The 19,825-nt window shown below is 35.3% G+C and overlaps 2 protein-coding genes across 2 annotated transcripts; both read left to right on the plus strand.

Annotated features, from left to right (window-relative positions):
* The first annotated feature begins 4,106 nt into the window (after positions 1 to 4,106).
* On the plus strand, positions 4,107 to 7,761 carry LOC133881702 (uncharacterized). Its single transcript, XM_062320705.1, has 2 exons — positions 4,107 to 4,477; positions 7,174 to 7,761. The coding sequence occupies exons 1-2, from the start codon at positions 4,265 to 4,267 to the stop codon at positions 7,447 to 7,449; spliced, it is 489 nt and encodes a 162-aa protein (XP_062176689.1). The 5' UTR covers positions 4,107 to 4,264; the 3' UTR covers positions 7,450 to 7,761.
* Positions 7,762 to 8,474: 713 nt separating this feature from the next.
* LOC133880936 (reticulon-like protein B11) lies at positions 8,475 to 12,313 on the plus strand. The gene is made up of 6 exons (XM_062319903.1): positions 8,475 to 8,656; positions 8,857 to 9,037; positions 9,513 to 9,654; positions 9,744 to 9,813; positions 9,896 to 10,065; positions 11,927 to 12,313. Exons 1-5 carry the CDS (start codon positions 8,599 to 8,601, stop codon positions 10,063 to 10,065), a joined length of 621 nt encoding a protein of 206 aa, XP_062175887.1. The 5' UTR covers positions 8,475 to 8,598; the 3' UTR covers positions 11,927 to 12,313.
* The last annotated feature ends 7,512 nt before the right edge of the window (positions 12,314 to 19,825 follow it).

A 19,825-nucleotide genomic window follows, 5' to 3' on the forward strand; every position in this document is an offset into this window, starting at 1 on the left:
AAACAAATTGATCCTAAACAAGAAGGATCTAGGAAGACAAAATCTCCCTAAGTACAGCATTCAAAATAAAATTAGGACACTCCTCAAGCCAAACTCTATCCATCTCTAATGTGGAGGCCTCTTTTGCTAATAGATGAGCAACATTGTTAGCCTCTCTGTTGACATGAGCGATAGTAACTTCTCTTAGTCCTTGCATTTCCATTTCTATACCCTCCACAAAAAGACCAGAAACGTCCTGTTTTGGGGATCTTGAGTTCACGTCATCTACCACTTGTTTTGCATCCCCTTCTAAAATAATCTCATAAAATCCCATATCTTTACAAAAAATCACTGCCTCGTAAGCTGCCATAGCCTCCGCTAACTTTGGTGCAGCTACAACCATTTTAGTAAGGGATTTTGCTCCAAGGACATTTCCATAATGATCTCTTGCCACAATACCAATACCAACCCACTCCTTTATGGTATTAATAGATGCATCCCAGTTGACCTTGATAATACCCATAGGAGGGGGATACCATTCCATTTGGGGACTAGGAATGGTCGGCAGATTTTCCACATGAACGATCACATCTTCCTTTCTATTGCATCTTTGATACTCCTCAAGTTGCGCCACAGCCTCTGAATAAATAATCTGGGGATGGGAGAACGAAGACTCAAAAATGAGCTTATTTCGCCTTAACCAGATTCGTCTTGCAATAACAGCCATTAGGTTTAAATCTTCCATCTTCATCCGGTCCAAGCAAAATTCCATAAACTGCATAATCCTGTCTCCATTAAAAGCACATTTTTGAAAAATCATGGATCCACAACCCCACACATCTTGGGCAGCCGGGCAAGACCACAACACGTGAACCACCGTCTCCTCTTCTCTGTAGCAGCAGGGACATGTACAATCTTCCACCATTTTTCTCTTAACAAGATTGCACTTTGTTGGGAGAAGGTCATTACAAGCCCGCCACATGAACATTTTAACAGAATTTGGAACCTCCAACTTCCAAATAGTCTTCCAAATTCTATTATTGAAAGATTCTCCAGAAGCACTTCCCCTCCCCCTAAAAATATTTTCCATGCCCATATGGTATGCACTCCTAACAGAGAAAATCCCATCTGTGGTACCCTGCCAAACTAGTTTATCCGGAGGAAGAGAAGGACACAAAGGCATAGAAGCAATTACCTTAGCCTCATCTGGATTGAAAATGGAGTTGATAAGCCCCAAATTCCATGTGTGGGCCTCTTGATCTATTAGGGTTGCTACAAGAGAATCTTCTGGAATTACCTTTGGAGGAGATTGAACAGCATAAGTAATAGGTGTTGGTAGCCACCTATCCTTCCAGATTTTCACATTACTCCCATCACCAATTCTCCACACCAAACCGTCTTCAAGCAGCTCCCTTGCAGATAACAAACTTTTCCACACATAGGAAGGTCTATTCCCCAGTTCAGCCGACAGAAAAGAATCATGAGGAAAATATTTTCCTCGCAGCACCTGACTAACAAGGGAATGTGGAAATTTCAAAATACGCCAACCCTGTTTAGCAAGAAGTGCTTTGTTAAACATTATCAAATCCCTGAATCCAAGGCCCCCCATCGTTTTTGCTCTTCCCATCCTCGTCCAACTCATCCAATGAACCCTCGCATCATTTGCCATATGCCCCCACCAAAATCTTTGCATCATCCCCTCAAGATCCCTACATAGAGAAATAGGCAACAGAAAAACGCTCATGCTATATGTAGGGATAGCCTGTACCACTGCTTTTAGAAGGATTTCCTTTCCCGCCTGAGAGAGAAACTTAATCTTCCAATTATTGAGCCGTTGCTGCACCCGATCTTTGATACTATTGAAAGACTGAATCTTAGACTTCCCAATAAAAGAGGGCAAGCCTAGATATTTGTCGATCCGTTCAACCTCAGAAAAACCCGAAGAATTAAGGATCTCCTGTCGTTTGGCTTCACAGGTATTTCGGCTAAAAAGAATCGCAGTCTTTTGGAGGTTTAATTTCTGCCCGGACCCATTTTCATAGATTTCTAGGATCCTCATTAAGCGTCTCCATTCCACCGAATTAGCTTTACAGAACAGCAAACTATCATCAGCAAACAGCAAATGACTAAGGTTGGTCTAAATTTTACAAATCACTTCCTTTGATATTAAAATTAATTCAAAGATATTTATAGTTGACTTAATTTACAAATTGCTCCCTGTAATCAAATTCTGTTAAAAATAATAAAAATCACCAATAAAATAGCGACATGTGTTGATTATAATAATAAAAATATATATTAAAAATATAAATAAATAGTACTTAAAAAATTATTTTTAAAAAATTTGAAAAAAGATAATAAGGGTGGTCGCGGTGGTTGTCGGTTGGGCAGCTACTCCTACAAGCCAACCCCGAGCTATGGCGGTGGCCAAGCGACCCCCAAAGGGGTGGCTGCCCCACCGACAGTCACTCATTTTTTATTTTTTATTTTTTATTTTAAAAATAATATTTTTTAAGTTTTATTTATTTATATTTTTTTTATTATGTGGTTGGCCTAAATTTTACAAATCGCCCCCTTTGATATTAAAATTAATTCAGAGATATCTGTAGTTGACTTAATTTACAAATTGCTCCCTATAATCAAATTCTGTTAAAAATAATAAAAATCGCTAATAAGATGGCGACACGTGTTGATTATAATATTAAAAATATAAATAAATAGTACTTAAAAAATTATTTTAAAAAAATTTGAAAAAAGATAATAAGGATGGTCGCGGTGGTTGTCAGTTGGGCAGCTACCCCACAGGCCACCCCCCAGTCAAAGGGGTGGCTGCCCCCACCGACAGTCACTCATTTTTTTATTTATTTTTATTTTTTTAAAATAATATTTTTTAAGTTTTTTTTTTTATTATTCTAATCAATACGTGTCGACATCTTATTGGCGCCGACGTTGCGCTTAACTTAATTTGACTCTAGGAAACGATTTATAAATTAAGCCAACCATATGAATTAGCGATTTATGATTTAATCTAACCATAAAAACTAATGGTACAATTTGTTCTTCTTATAATTTTAAGTCTTTGTAACATTTCGGTCACTAAAATATTATGAAGTGATTGTCTTCCCCTCCGTATTGATGTTTTTGTAACATAATAGTTAAAGATATGGATTAACTCTATTCTTGATGGGCTATTCAAAAATATTTGTTTAGTGTCATTTTTTTTACATATTTTTTACACATTCTTTTTTACAATTTCATCATTGAATATGTAGAATTCTTACGTGGTCTTACAAATTCAATTATAGATTTGTACATATTTTGTACGAAGATTGACAAGAGATGTGCAGAAAAAATGAAACAAAACATTTTTCATTCAAATAACACAAAAGAGCAATGCTAGAAGAAAAACTCATGTCTCTCTTGTATCATCCTAAAATTGATGTGCCTTTAAAAATTATCATTAAATCAAACTCAAATAGTAGTTTATCACAAATTTAATGGTGATTTTAGAAATTATATTAATTTTAGGAAGACATAAAGAAGACATGAGTAAAAAACACAAGGTTGTCAATACGGTTAAAGCGAGGGGCTAAAATTAGGCTTAGCAATTTTGACACGACTCGCGAATCCGACTCGAATACATAGGGTTTGGGTTTAGGCTATAACCCGTTTATGACCCGTCAACCTGTTTATGATACGTTTATGACCAATTAACCCGTTTATGACATAATTATGACGCGTTTATGACACATTTTTTTTATCAAATTAGTTAAAATGATTGACACGACAACCCGAATTGCCAAGCCTAGCTAAAATTAGAGCAAAATTGGCTATCTTATTGATGGAATCAAAGAAGGTTTATGCAAGAGATTGTGGAGTATTGAATATGTTAAAAGATATGCAAATTCTATAGCTCATATTATTGCTTGAGAGGCGACTTTTTATGTCATAGACAGAGTTCGGGTCGAAGAAATTTCAAAATGTATTTATATAAAGTAAGTAATTTGTTCCAATTAAAAAAAAGAAGAGAGAGAGAGAGAGGAGGATATATATAGCAATGGACGATATATTAATTTAAAATTCAAATACTGAATTTTAGATAAATTCAGTGGAGATACTTTAAATTTGTAGAAGTCTCGGGGCACGTTCATGTAATTAACAATTTCTATGTCCATTCCCATTTCCCCCGAGAACAACCAAACCCTCATTCAAAGTTCTTCGTCGAGTACAAAATTTCAAATTTGGGGGCAAAAAACTAATTAGGGTTTTTTTTGGGACGGCGAACATGTCGATGGGGAGGCCCAAGGAGCTTCAGTTGGTTGGCAAGCCGGAGCCGTCGGCTGGCTCGAAGGCGCTTGTCGAGTACACGCCGCCTGTATTCAAGGAGGAAGAGGAGGACCTGGAGATCAAGCTCCGGCGGATCCTCGAGAACGTTCCAGTCCGCGTCAGCAATACCTCCGGTAGCTCCGCCGGCTCCGGCTCCGGAGACTTCCACCAGGTAATTTGTCCAAAATTTAAGCGTGCAGCGTTTTATTTTTTCTACTTATACTACTTTTTTGTTACTGATTTGGGAATTGAATGCATTTGATTGCTTTGTCGTTGATGGTAGAATACATATATGGAGATAACGTGTATGTTTGAAGAATGTAGAATTATGAGGAGAGGTACCAAATTTGCATGTGACAAACTGGTTCTGTGAGCTATAAAAAGTGAATTGGTCATCTAGAGGCACACCCAGAATTCTTTTTAATGTGGGCGTATGGAGCTTAGACAGAATTCAGGTGATTAGATGAGTAGTAGCTATAGGGAAAAACGGTGATCCTAATAGAAAGATATCGATACTGAAATATGATTGGTCAAGGAATTTTACTGGGTTTTCTCCGATAGTCTATGCGAATTCTTGGATGCTCTGAGGAGGAGATCTCCTCCTATAGAGAAAGTTATACACATGGAGAAAAAATTGTATAAGATGAGGAGCAGCTGAACTGGCTGGTAGGTTCTTGGTGCATTATGCTCAAAGGTTAGATAATGGAGGCATAAAATCGATATTGGTATCTACCAAAGTGTGGAAATAGCGAAGGCGTGTTGTATGATTTGCTCACTGGACTCGTTGTAACCCTAGCTCGGTTTTGTATGCCAGGTATCAAGCTGGAGCAGAAGTAGGGCATTCCAATAAGTTTCACTAATTTACATTGATGCCTTTACAATGAATGGATTTGTGTACTCTGTGCTCTGTATCTAGTATAAAAGATCCATCAGTGTATTGGTGATCATGATTATATCACCACGATGAGCACAAATCAATGAGATTGATAGTGATGAATGAATCAGGGGATACACCATGGGAAACATGGAACATCTTTTTGGTTGTCTTGGTGTAATTCGGGGTGTGATTGAGGAAGATAATATTTATTGAATTAGATAAAGATGCTGAAATTTAGATTTGTGAGTGTAACAGAATTAACCTAAATAAATGTAATTTTTGAAATTTTACTAACCAATGTTCAAGTGCTAGCTATCCATGATTCACAAAGTAGACCATCACCTGAGCCGCAAATGATTGATAAGAACCAAGTGCTCCAAGTGCTGTTAATTCACTTTGGAGCAGAAGGCATCTCTTCCTCCCATAATCAAGGATGGAGGTTAGAGTCATGATTTGAATCTGAGTATGGGTATGTGAATTGTGTTTACCCATCAAAAGAAATAATGTGCCATGAATGAGTTGTGCCCCATCTTTTTTGGTGATTGAAGGGTTTAAATTTGGGGTAGACAAAAGCTCTTATTGCAAAGTTATACCATCTCTAGGCTTTTCAGAACACTTGGCACTGGGAACAAGGGTGAAGAAGGTGATCTGCGCTCTGCGTTCTCCTTGTACGAGTTATTGTCTATGTGTGGACTACAGGATGGAGTGAAGCTTAACTGGTGATCACTTGCCATGTGGACTATTGTAGTTGGATCAAATTGGTGAGCCACATGGTGGGAAACCTTCCCGCATGGTTTTGAGAGCACTGGAAACTTTATTTATTGGTCCTTGGGTTGCTGCAGTCCTGAACAGGTGTTTCATGTGCAAGGATGGAAGTGGCATGGTCATCACCTAGTCTATTGTTGCGCTACTAATAAGCTTTGGCATTATATCTTCTTTTATCTGTGGATTATGGGTATTCCTAAGTTTAATAGAAAACTTGATTCTGGGGTGGTTTGTTAAAGCATGAAACCATCAGAACTTTAGCATTGCGAGTGGCATAACCTTGTTTCCTTTAGTATGTTCAGGAGGAACTATATTAAACAATCTTTAAAAAGTTAAAAGAGTTCTTACCGTGCTACCATGAAGCATTTAATTAAGATATTTGTTAGTCATTGTGCGTGTTTGGTATTTATTCTTGATACTAATTATTTGGTCCCTAGAAAATAGTTTATTTGTCTATTTTCAAAAAACTATTGTTTTCACTTAACAAAAAAAGAATATTTAATATTTTTTGTGGAGTTTTTTTTTTTTTTGGCATTTGGCTGCAAAGCTCTTCCTCTTGAATACAGACTGTATGCAGTAAAAAAAAAAGATCAATGTTTGTTTAGTTCTCTAGTGCATCAACCTGGAACTGAACTTTATTTTCTTAGGCTTCTTGAATCACTTGGTAGCTCCATGCTGACCAATAAGTCATAGATTAGGGAATCTGTGATACACACTAATTTTCTGATTCTTTATTCTTTCCGAAATGCACAAATGTATATACATGCACAAGTGCATATATAAGCAGTTGAAGTCAGGGAAAAGTTGGAAGGGGCATAAATTGTTAAGCTTTTGATGGAGATGTGATGTTCAATAGGATTCTTAATACCTAACCTAACCTATTGGCTAAAGGCATTTTTGACACTAGAAAAAAAACATTGATCAGTTTGTTGTGTTTTAAAATTAGTAATTTAGCACACTTTTTGGTGATGAAGGGTAGAGTAAGAGCACATTCAATTATATGGCACATTTTTATTGTTGCAATGACTCTCTGGGAATTAGGGTCCCTGTTACTTGGAGAACCTTTGCTTATATCATGCCCTTCAAAAATATTATTATTTTCTCAGATGTTACTTTTTGCATCATGTGTGGATGTGTGAGTGGTTATGACAAGTTGGAGAAGCTTGCTGGTAAATTGTATTTGCATATCTTATATTCTGTTCTACCTCATATTTCTGTTACAACAGTATCGCCAGATGAGACGGAAAGAGCAAGATCGGCTTACTAGGATGGACGTTGACTACCAAAGAAGAAAAGAACTGGCTGAATTCAATATGAGAAGGGAGGAAAGAATGAAAGCTGCTGAGGAACGAACAGCGAAGAAGCGTTCCAAACGTCAAAAGAAAAAACAAAGGAAAAAGGAGAAGAAAAGTGAATTGAATGGAGGAGGAGAAGAGCATCATAAGGAAGAATCTTCGGATGATGAAGGGGATTCTGATGATGGTGAGGAGGCAGCAAAATAAATGAATAAGCTTTCACCAAAGTCTGATTTTCAAGTATTGGCTCAAGATTTACATTAGCATCTTCAAGTAAAAGGACAAAATGGGGCACGCCAACTTCTTTTGGATTTCAGTTTCTGTATTCTACTTTTTGCCGTTTGTGTAAGCTGAAGTCCTCTGTATGTACCTGCGGATCAGATAATCTGAAATGGTTGGTTCTGTTAAACAATTTTTCTACCCTTCTTGCTGATAGACTGCTGCCTCTTCTACGTTCTACCCAACTGCAATTGGAATGTCAATGACTTTTGTAGAACATAATGGATTGAGTTTTGAACATGCATATTAGCTCAGATGAAGGATTTTTTTTTAGATAATAGTAATTTTGCCTTTTTGGACCCTTAGCTTTTTTACCCTTCTTTCTTTTGGAAATAGTTTTGCATCGTTAAACACCCCATTGTCGATTCCCATGGTGCACATGACATTCACTTTTTCAGCTTCTATATGCTTTACAATTGGTATTAACATTGCCCTAGTGACTCAAATTCATGAACTCCAAGCTTTTAATCTAAGAATTACTTCTACATGAAGGAACATTTTTTACTTCTACATTAAACAAGTTTAAATTTTGAACCCATATAATTCTGATATTGATGCACAATAATAGTTGTTAAATCACTATTTCATTAAAAGCTTATCCTAATAGGAAATAATAAATTTAAATATTTAATTAATATTAACACTTTCTTTTACGTGTGGGATCACATGATATGTAAAATATTTTAATTGAAAATATGTAGAGTCAAGAAATTAAGATCTCGACCTTAAATTATTACTTATCTCAAAAATTTAAATTAATAGAAATTGATTACACACTAGAAAATGAAAATTGCATACATAAAGGAGGCGTTATTGCAGCAACGCCACGTGAAGAAGAAGCATGCGGAAACAAATCAAGCAATCATTTTGGGGCATGCGAAAGCATAACGACAATCAGTCTTGGTCGCTGTAATAACTCTCGCCGCATCATATCCTATATAATGGTATGTATATTTGCATTTCCAAATTGCCCAGTGGGGAAACGGTTAACAGACCTCAAGCCCTTGTTCAGAGACATATTTGTCTTGTCAACGTCACGTTCCCATCTCTCTCTGTGTGAAACCCAAGATTCGCGCCATGGAATCGAAGCCTCCTCGTCGCATAAACGTTCATCAGGCCCTCGGCGGTGGCTCAGGTTCTCTCTCTGAATCTATGAATCTATACACACACATATATAGATTAAATACATGTATATGTACATTTTTATGTATATTTTATGTTCATAGATGAATCGGATTCCTCATATAGCAAAAGTTTGGTATAATTTCAGAAATTTAATAGTTAGTCAGTTATTAATTGATTGATTTTGTGGATTTGGGTATTTGATAATGGTAGTTGCTGATGTGTTGCTGTGGAAGAATTGGTATGGAGGGGTTGTGGGGCTGATCTCTGCCACGACTCTGTGGTGCCTCTTCGAAGTGGCGGGCTATAACCCTCTATCGTTTGTGGCAAATGTTCTATTGCTCCTTGTTGTCATTCTCTTTTTCTGGGCAAAATCTGCTTCTCTTCTCAATAGGTATTTTTCCTCTTTTATGCATATAAGATGTGTAATTGGTTGCTTTGGTCATTGCTGTTTTCTTGGTGAATTTTCAGGGTTCTGTTTGATTTTCAGGAAATTGACAAATCTAGGCAGTGAAGAGATTAGTTATGAATATTTTGTGAAACCTTTTTGTAATGAAGAGATTAGGATCAAGATTCATAGGAACCATGTTGATGGATGATATGTTGGTTTAACCAGATATAGAGAAAACAAGTGGGGGAAAAAAAGAAGAAGGAAATTTTGAAACATTTTGACCCAATTTTTCCCAAATGATGGAGCATTGGAGAGAGAATGATATTTGGGTTTCTGTGGAACAATTGATTGTGATATATACTGTTTTGGGCCTTGAATTACAGAGATGGAAAATTCAAGGTTTGCATGGGAATTTTTTTTTTTGATAAGACGATTTTGTTTGTGATAAATGAAAATTGCTTTGTGCTCTGTGATTTAGGCCTCTTCCTCCCATTCCTGACTTGGAAATTTCTGAAGAGTTTGTTGCGAAGGCTGCTGATGCGATGCAAGTGTGGATCAATCCTGCATTGTCAATTGCACGTGACATTGCGCTTGGGAGGAATTTAAAACTTTTCCTTAAGGTTGGTGCTTTTGTTTATGACTCCATGACTTCTTCTTCTTCTTCTTCTTCTGTTTTTTCCTATTTTCTTTAGTGGTTTTTGAGTTTCAGGTTGCTATTGGCTTGTGGATAGTATCTTTTATAGGTAGTCTCTTCAACTTCATTACTCTGGTCTTTATCGGTGAGTCACTTTGCTGCCCATCATCTAATAAAATGTGTCATCCTTGAAAGAACTGCTTGAATTTTCAATTTAATTTATGCAGGGGTTCTTGTTAGTCTTTCAGTTCCTGTGGTTTATGACAAGTTCCAGGACCACATTAATGAGCAGCTGTGGGTAGTGCTTGGAATCTTACAGGTGCAGTATAGGAAAATTGATGATAACCTTCTAAAAAAGATTCCAATATCTTTTAACAAGGAAAAGAAGACCCAGTAGGTAAACATAATCTCTCTCTTCCTCCCTCTCCCTCTGATTTGGCATTGTCATCTGCTTATCATAATCTTTGCAATTTCTACATGGCGTGAAGTTCATTGATTTAGTCACGTGCTTAAGAAAATTTCTGCTACGATAGAATTACAGCAGCATGGATTGAAATAATTTGCAGTACATTAGTTGCTAAGATCTTACTAGAAATATGAAATCACCTGTAATGGCACGGTGATACACTCAATCAAAATATTATCGTTGGTTTTGAGAAGCCTATCACCAAATACATCATTTAGGTTCCCTTATGTATATTCATTTTATCTTCTACCACATTTCTAGAACATAGTAGTTTTGTGTATATCAAATATAAAAACTCTAGGCTCAATGTTTGATATCTGCTAACTGAATGTGTTATCTAGATTTGTAAGAGTTTCTTGAATTGTATTTTATTAATGTGAACTTTCACGTTTTTGGGGTCTTGAATGCTTGTAATATCTCAAATTAATTTAAGATTAAGGATCATACTTGGCGTGGCTAATTGAGTTCTGATATTGATTTAGAACATTGGACTTGGAAGGTCAACTCTGTGTTGTAAGAGTTGATCACACCTTCAGAATGATTATGCAATCTACTTATAATGTCTACAACTTTGCTTTCTAATAACGCAATTAGGTTCTATAAATGTGGTTTTGAAAGAATTACAAGCATACCTATCGTTATTATTCTTTATAGAAGGGTCACACATCAGTAAAGCATTTCTTATGATCTTGATGGAAACAACCACCATTTGTAGACATTAGCTTGTCACAGAAGGCTTGGTAGTGAAACAAAATTTGTGTTTTTGCCTCAAACTTCGAATCTCAGTTATGGTTTTGATGCAATTAAGAAACTTAATTAAGGATGTTAATAATCATTATGAGGCAATTAAGAAACTTAATTAGGATATTAAAGACAGATTTTTGAAGATTACAACTCTCAGGTTTAAGCCTGGTTTTACAAACGTGTTGAATCACAGCATCATTTTGATATTTTTGCATGTATTGGAGACGATGTTTACTTTTCGACGAAAAAATTGAAATTCGTTTATTGATAAATATGATAAGTTATGGGTTTTCTAGATTAGATGATTAAGATGGTTGCTGCTCAATTGGTATCCATGATCTCACTAGTTTGTGCTCCCTTATTATATGGACAACTTTTCGTTAGTGTTGTATTACATTAGGGAGGTGAGGTTCAGCAGTGGTGGTTTTATTGCTTGGGGATGTAAGTCTGTTAGTGATAGCAAATTGTGGACTCCAATTTCTATTGAGGATATTGTATTGAATACTAACTAATTAGCAAGTTGTCGTTCAGTTTGAAGTGTTCCCTTATTACAGGGCGTTCCTCAAATCTATTTACTTTTTTAGCTCATAATATATTATGATGCATTGATCATCATTTCGCATAAGAGAGAAAAAAAAGGGGGGGGTGGGGGGGGGGGGGGGGGGGGGGGTGGGGAAAGAATAGCATACATTGATTTTCAATGACTGCTACTATTTTTGATTGGGTTGGTTGTCATAATTTCTCGCTCTTCTGAGAAGACAACTCAGCACCAAAAGGACTACACAATATAACAAGCATGCCGTGTTACTGCAGTGTCTTGGTGTCTGTCTTGTGTTGTGTTTAATGCCTGCGTCCAACTGAAAATAAAGGGGCATTTAGTGTTGTTGTCCCAGGCCTTGCGTGTATTCTTTTCCCCTATTGCATCATACTGATCTTTTCATATTGCTAACTTTGAGTTATCTTTGTACTTAAGTAGAAATTGAGCCCATATGTTTGCTTTTCGCTACTCTTCGGAACATATACTGAAGCATATATACACTTGGTGCAGGATATCGAGTAGTTCGGCCAAGTTTGATTAGGAGCTTAGAGATGGGTTTTCAATACATGAAGTCTTTTAGATTTCTGTTTGCCGGGATGCTGTCAGGTCATATTAAGTGCCAGTTAGCATGATTCAAAAAAAAAAAAAAAAAAAAAAAATACACTCCCACTAATCAGGAGCAGATCTGACACTAATAGCTACCACATTTTCGAGTGTTCAATTTTTCATTTTTTTTTTTTTTCCCCTGGGGAGACGGTTGATAATTTTTGGACTACAGTTATTTGACCCTTTTGGTTATGCATTGTGTGTTCATCCGCTGTAGATGACATATTGCCCCCTTGTGAGGGTAAAACTTCCGCTTGCTAATGAAATCCAGAATTTTCAGACTTCCTGGCATCCTTAATGCATTACTTTTCCCAATAGTTGTCATGACAATGAATTCATTTGATTTGATTTGTATTGTCCCTGTGGAATCATAAAAGTCTCTGTAGTGGAGACATGAACGATCAAATAAAATAGGCTTTTACAATTTTGCAGAGTATTCCTCATAGTGGTCAAGTGCCTTCATAATGATTATGGAAGTTGTTGGAAAAGTGGAGCCAGCATTAGAAGATGGCCAGAAAGAAATTTGTGTAAATTACACATTAGCTAACTTGCTTTGTTTTTAAGCAAAGACTCCTTCAAAGATTAAAAAGAACATTTCTGATAAAGGAAAAAATTATTTAAATGTTTAAGTCCGCAAGAAATAAATGTAATTTTTCATCAGCTCTTATTCATAAATATTTTGTGAAATTTGATATTTAAACTTAAAATAAGTTATTAAAAAAACTATATAATCCAATGTTTTGTTTATAATTTCTAAAACAACTAAAATAGGACTTATCTATCCGTGATTGACTTCAAGTTCTTAAAAATTCTCCTTAAACTTGGAGCATTGATGTTACGAGTGTACAAGTAGAGCGATTATTAACTCTTAATAACTGCAACCGCACAACCGCCTAATTAGTCGTTTTATGGGTAGGCAAAAAAGATTAATAGCAGCTAACCGGTTTATAATATATATTATTTTAATATATATATATATATATACACAAACACACACACACACACTAACTAATTAAAAAATAATAATACTTAAGTAGGGTTTCTAACTTTCTATTAGTCTTACTTCTCATTCGAAAATCTCTGTTAAGAAAAATATAAATAGAAGACTTACAATATTAGGAATTTAATTGTGGTTGGAGTAATTTCATGGACAACTTCTTTTTTGTTAACAAGGAGGATCTTCCCTAAGCGGCCATTTGAAATTACTCCAAGACTCACTTCCCACCTTTGGTGAAAGGGTAACAGCTGCTACCCATGAAAGCCGGCCTTTAGCAAACTCTATGTTTTTTCCTCCTCTCTTTTTTTTTTTTTATTTTTTTATTTTTTTTTTAATGTTTTGGAAATGGTTCTAATTTGCATTGCCATGCCATCTTATTATTGAATTGAGAATCTTACTTTATTACTGCTTGTAACTTGTAAACCTTTTTGCTAAATAACCGAATTCACTGCATGGTAACTTGTACACCATGTGTATTGTACTCACTAAGTCGTGGATTTATGCTTATATCTTTCTACCTGTAAAATATGTGTTGTTTTATAGTCGTTCTGTTTGATGATGATGAAGGAGGCAAAACCCTTTTTCCAAATAGTCTTGGAGGACTTGGCCCAACTTATTTTTGAGAAGTTGGACCCTGGATTTGATCTTTTGATGATGGAGCGAGTGCATAAAATTGGTTGTTTCTTAGATTACTTGCATGTTGTTTATTTAATTTAGTATGTTTGGGGTAAGGGCCATCTGATTGACTATGAACATGTTGTTGAGGTTATTCAAGAATGTGATCTAACTTATGATGAGCTTAACTTTTGGTGTTGTTGAACTTGTTTAATGTTTTAGTATCTCTAGACTTGGTTTGTCATAATTTCCTTTTGACTTGAGGATCGGTCTTAGATTGCAACACTGGATGGATATCTATGTTATGGCTTGATGTTTTTAGTTTCACTCTAGTAATTATCTCTTGTGGTATGATTAGTGGCTATCTTGCTTTTGGTAAGTAAAGTCTTTCGTTGTATGCTCTTTGATAAGAGTACAATGTCTCCCTATGTTTCCATTTTGTTCGAATGGGAATGAGGCGACGTGTCATGAAATCAATTACTAGTTAACATTCCTCAGGATGTTACATTGTGGCTTGATGAATGTCGAATAGTCCAATCGGATGAGGCCGAGTTCTGAGGAATGGAGACAGAGTGGACCAAGGAGTTAGACCTAGAGGGGGACCAAGTGGAAATGAGTTCAAAGAACAAAAAGATGAGGTCTAAAGCTTTAGGTTTAAGAGACGTTTTGCCAAATTCTTTGTTCGTTTGTTTGTTATATATATATATTTGTGTGTGTGTGTGTGTTTCTTTTATGTTTTGGAAATAGTTCTAATTGCTTTTCATAAACACTTTTCAGTTTAATGAAAAATGTTCCTTTTATGAACTCAAAGAAATGACTTTTATTGCCCCCTCTAGAAGCACTTCTTGGTTTTCACTTTTCCCAAAACTCTTTTCAAAATTCTAAACCAAAAACTATTTTTGAAAAATTAAATTCTCTTTTTTTGATTTTTTTAGGATAAAAAAGAAAAGAAAATAAAAGGAATCTATGACGCTTATATCATTGGTTAAGTACATTCAATAGTGGGAACATAAATATTATAAAAATGATGAAGATCGACCTATATCCAAATTACTGAATCTCCAAAATTTAAACATGCGTAAACAAAAATTTAACATAGTCCCATAGTCTCCCGTTCAACCCACATATAGTCTAATAAGAGAAATAAATAAATAAATAAACAAAACTCCAAAATAACATATTTTTGGAGTCGACTATCCCCACAACCATAATTCAAACACAAAATTAAGTAAAAGTATTGCTACATCTATATTTGTATAACTTAAGATATAAATAAATAAAATGAGTAATAAATTTAGGAGTTGTTATCTACACAATCCAACTATTCATGATCTTGCTTACCAACAACTTATAGTGCCATCTTAGTTACCCTGAAACAACCAATACAAATTCAAAAAGTGAGATAATTTTAGTGTATATAAATTAGATAACATGGGGAATGAGCAACAATTCGTAATGTGGTGAGAATATAAATAAAATGGTTAAATACTTTTTTAATACATGTTGTTTGGGCCAAAATTAAATGGCTACCTCGGTTTCAAAAAGTGTCATAGGTGGCACATGTTTTCGTAAACCAAAATACCAACTTGCACCTTCCATCAAGGTTCCGTCTATTTTTTTAACAGAGATCCATGTCATAGGTGGTACTTGTTGTATTTATGCCACGTCAGATGCCGGACAAATCGAGGTAGACATTTGATTTATGACAAAAAAAAAAAAAGAAAATAAAAGAGAGAGAGAGAGAGAGAGAGAGAGAGAGAAGGAAGACAAGTGAATTATTTCTACAATGAATTGAAAATTAAGCAAGGGAATAAAATAAGAATTTCATTCCGTACTTGTCAATTAGAAGGTTTCATGTTGGCTCTCTATATTTTTCTTTGTAACGACCTAGGGAAAAGCACTGGCCACATATGCACTATCACCCCAAAATAACTAATCAATTTGAAGCTTCCGCTAGATTCCTTTATAAAGCTCAATTTCACATAGTAATTAGGAAATGTAAAACTTAGCACCCATGAGTATCTTTATAAACCACACACTGTATGTGGGCTACTCATCTATTCCTAATATGGGACCGGGGTGTTGCATACCCTCTCTTCCATCCATCTTTTTACCTTTTTCGGTGAGGCACCTAATGTCTTGTGGTAATGTTTGTGTTAGAATATGAAGACAACTGTAGATTTTAGTTATTAATTAAAGGTAGCCATATGTATTATCTTATAGCTTGCAATCTTTCACCTTTAGAGACAATATGATATTGGCAAAGATAGAATGTGATATTGCTGGTGCTTAACTTGTTTGAATCCCTTCTTTTCTTACTAGGGGTGTAAAATTGGTTCTGGTTTCCGGTTATTGGCCAAAATCGGGAACCGGAACCAGGGTGCCCGGTTCCTGGATTTTAGAAACCTGGTCTGGATCTGGGTACCCCAGGTAACTAGTTTTCCTGGTTACCCGGGAGTTACTCGGTTAACTCGGGTAAACCGGTTACCTGGACCGGTTCTTGCAAAATGATCCCGCCGCTGAGAGTTGCGGCTTCCTTGGTGCTCGTTGATTGGTTTAGGTTTTGCTGAGGATTTCGATTGCAGAGGGAATCGATGCCTCAAAACCCTAGCCCACAACAACAACCCAAGAATCCCATCATCCCTCCATAAACTGAGATGAATTTGGAAAGATATCCAAGTTTAAACTCCCAAATCCAAAACCCATAACATAAACCCATGAAATTTCTTTACCTGAGATGCTTTGCACGTTTTGGTGGACATCGGCGATGGGGGGAGAGATTTGGGGATTTCTAATTTTTTGGGGCAAAAAGAAATGGGGAGAAATCTACGGTGCTCGTGGTCAACGCCGTTGCTTATGGTAGGCGCGCGGTGGACGACTGTCGTCGTTGCGGGGAGAGGGAAGATTGGGAAGGAGGGAAGAGATTTGGGGATTTGATTTTGGGTGAAAATGAAAGAGGGGAAAGCCGGAAAGGAGTTACGTGAGATGGGGAGTTTTTTTTTTTTTTTTTTTTATTAAAGTAACAGACTCGGTCCCCAGTTCTCGGGTATAATCGGGTCTTGTGAAAACTAGGACCCGGGACTGAGTCCGGGTACCCCGGGTACCTGGTTTGAAATAACCGGGTACCTACCCGGTTTCCCGATTTCCTGGGCCCTGTTAGTGCCCAGATCTGGTCTGATTATACCTGGTCCGGATTTACACCCCTATTTCTTACCTTGATTCGTTTGCATCTACACCTTCTTATGTTTACAAAGAAAGTTAAAACATACTTGTACAAGTTTGGTTGTAGCGAATTGAAAAAGCTCACCTTAATTTCAATTTCTTAGTTGGTTTGCATCTACACTCCTCTTGATCACCCATGGACTAGTAATAACTGGTTTATTTTGTAAACCTTCTTATATTTACAAAGACTAGTGTTGGAACTGCACCAACATTTATGCTACATATGGACTCTATATATTTTCCTTTATATAGCTTTCTTTGGCCTATAAAATTCTAGAATAGGTTTTGAATATTGAGACAAGAGTTATAAGAACTCAAGAGACAAGAGTTACAAAAACTTAAGAGGTAAGAGTTACAAGATGATAAATTAGATTTATTGTTGTCAATATAGAAATAGAAGAGATTTGTAACGTTCAGACTATTTCTCTATAAATAGAGTCTTATATACAATCAAATAAATCAATAAAAGATGTAGTCAGGAAAAGGCTTTGATATGTGGACATAGGTCATAGGTCGAATCACCTTAATTCTGTCCCTCTTTCGTATTCTCAACTTTCCCCTAAATTATTAGTTCTTACATGGTATCAAAGCTATAGGCTAACGCCAATATTCGATCATGTACCAATTCTCCTTTTTTATTATTCACTCATTTAACAATATCCATCGTGTGCAAAAAAAAAAAAAAAAAACTTATTGGTAGTTGGAGCCCACACGTGAGGAAGAGTGTAAAAGTTTTGATTAAGTGATTAAATCTACCTCTTCCTACCAGCTTAAGCTTTTAAAATAAGTGGTGATTTAACATTGAAGTCAGATATCTACAATCAGCTTAGAAACTAATTTCAATTCCAAGTTCTGAATTTATAAGTGTAATTCATTTCCAAGTTCTGAATTATTGTAATATTTCCATAATTTTATCTCTCATGGCCAAATGACCAAAATTCATAGATTCTTCACGTATTTAAATGTGTCCCAATGTCTTAACAAACATCTAAATTTGCGTTTTGTATTGAATAGCATTTCCTGCTATGAATTCATGAAGGTTATTTTTTTCATGGGAGCTTGATATTTTTGTATTGAAATATTGTGCAATATATGATATCTTATTCATAAGTGTGTGTATTCATATCCATGAAGACAGAACTAGAGAAGTAGTTGGAAATCTTTTACCAAACCTGGAACTCATCAATTCTTAATATATATAGATATTCAATGCTTCTCCTTGTGCTCTTCATAGCAGTGTACTACACATGTTCCACGATCGAGGCCAAAAAATCTCAATTCCCAGTAGCAACGACTTTTGCAAGTTTTTCTAAGATCATAAAGGCTAATGGGATAATCTTTAGGATGCATTTTGTCCTTAAAAAGGCAATTAAGAATCCTTGAATTAAAACATGACGGAATACTTTGCTTGTTTCTAGAATTTATACACTCTCTTACTGTCGAATGTTGAATGCAATAATGGCTATATTTCAAACCTTCATTATCGAGTTGGAAGGGATGAAGGCTAGTTGGCAGTGAAGTGGAAGCATAAGAGAGAGGGGTAAGGTCATTAGCATGTACTTTGAGTATTATGAGGATAATTAACTTCATCATCACCAACATTAGTTTTATCATACATTTTGTAGTCATCATATTTCTCCCGCTCTAGAGATTCTCTTATTTGAACGTCAAATATTACGTAAACTATTTATAGGAATTAAGTCTTTCAATCATTATCACAATTGAATAGCAATAGACCCTTAAAATACAAGCTTCTTATTAATATATATATATATTTCAAAAAAAGAATTTTAGCTTTTGAAAATATGAAAATATTCTAGTTAAATAACTTTTGGTTTAAGTAATATCTCTAGCTATGAGTATAAGGCCGGATTTATACATTGTTTTACTCAATTTATATGTGACTCTTGAATTTAAAGTCAACTAAATTAGAAAATTTATGTAAAAGAACAAGTGAAAAGGTATCATCCATCTAAAGGTTAGGGAAATTAAGGGAAATTAAATAAAATATATAAAAATACAACACACTAGATCAAAAGCCTCCATTTAAATAGTATTTTTTGAAAGGAATTATAGGTTCAAAAGAAATTTACTTTATTTGGAGGTCAAATACATAAGTTACTTATTGGGATTAAGTCTTTGAATCATCGTCACAATTAAATAGCCTGAGATCTCTAAAATACAAACTGCTTATTCAAAAAGATTTATTATTATTATTATTATTATTTAAAGAATTGTAGCTTTTGGAAATATAGTTAATTAGCTTTTGACTCTCGGCAAAAGTCAACTATATTAAAAAACTTCCCTATGAAAACAAGTGAAGAGGTATTAATTAACATCAAAGCTCAAGTAAATAGAATATAAAAGAAGAGGTATCAACCAATATACACAACATATTAGATCATTGGTGTTAAGCCTCCATTTAAACAGTATTTTGAAATAAATTATGGGTTTAAAAAAACTGGTAAATATTCAATATTGGAGTTTCAAAAGGGTAAATCATCGTACTATTAATTTATGCAAATATTGTTAGAAATAATCAACATATTATTTAATCTAACATGCGCAGCGGAAAACGAATAAACAGGATTCAGGCTTACCTCTAGCCATGTTTGCTCAAGCGTCTCCACGATCCATCTGAAGAATAAGAAAGATTATTTGAGGGATCTTCTAACCTATGCCTATTGCTTGATGGCTGTACTGATGGTGTACACAGGCACTCTATTTATAGGCTAGGTTAGGGACCCTCAAAATGGTAAACACCGTATTTGTTTCCTTCCATCAAGGAAACAATATCGTTAATTGATTTTAAAATCAATTAACCGATTCCATATTTACGGTAATCTAAATTAATAGAAATAACCATAATACCGATTCCATATTTACGGTAATCTAAATTAATGGAAATAACCATAATGCCGTATATGTTTATTGAAAAAATAATAAACATAGTAAATACCGTAAATGTG

Source organism: Alnus glutinosa, chromosome 11 (genome assembly GCF_958979055.1).
Source record: "Alnus glutinosa chromosome 11, dhAlnGlut1.1, whole genome shotgun sequence".
NCBI classification, from domain to species: Eukaryota; Viridiplantae; Streptophyta; class Magnoliopsida; order Fagales; family Betulaceae; genus Alnus; species Alnus glutinosa.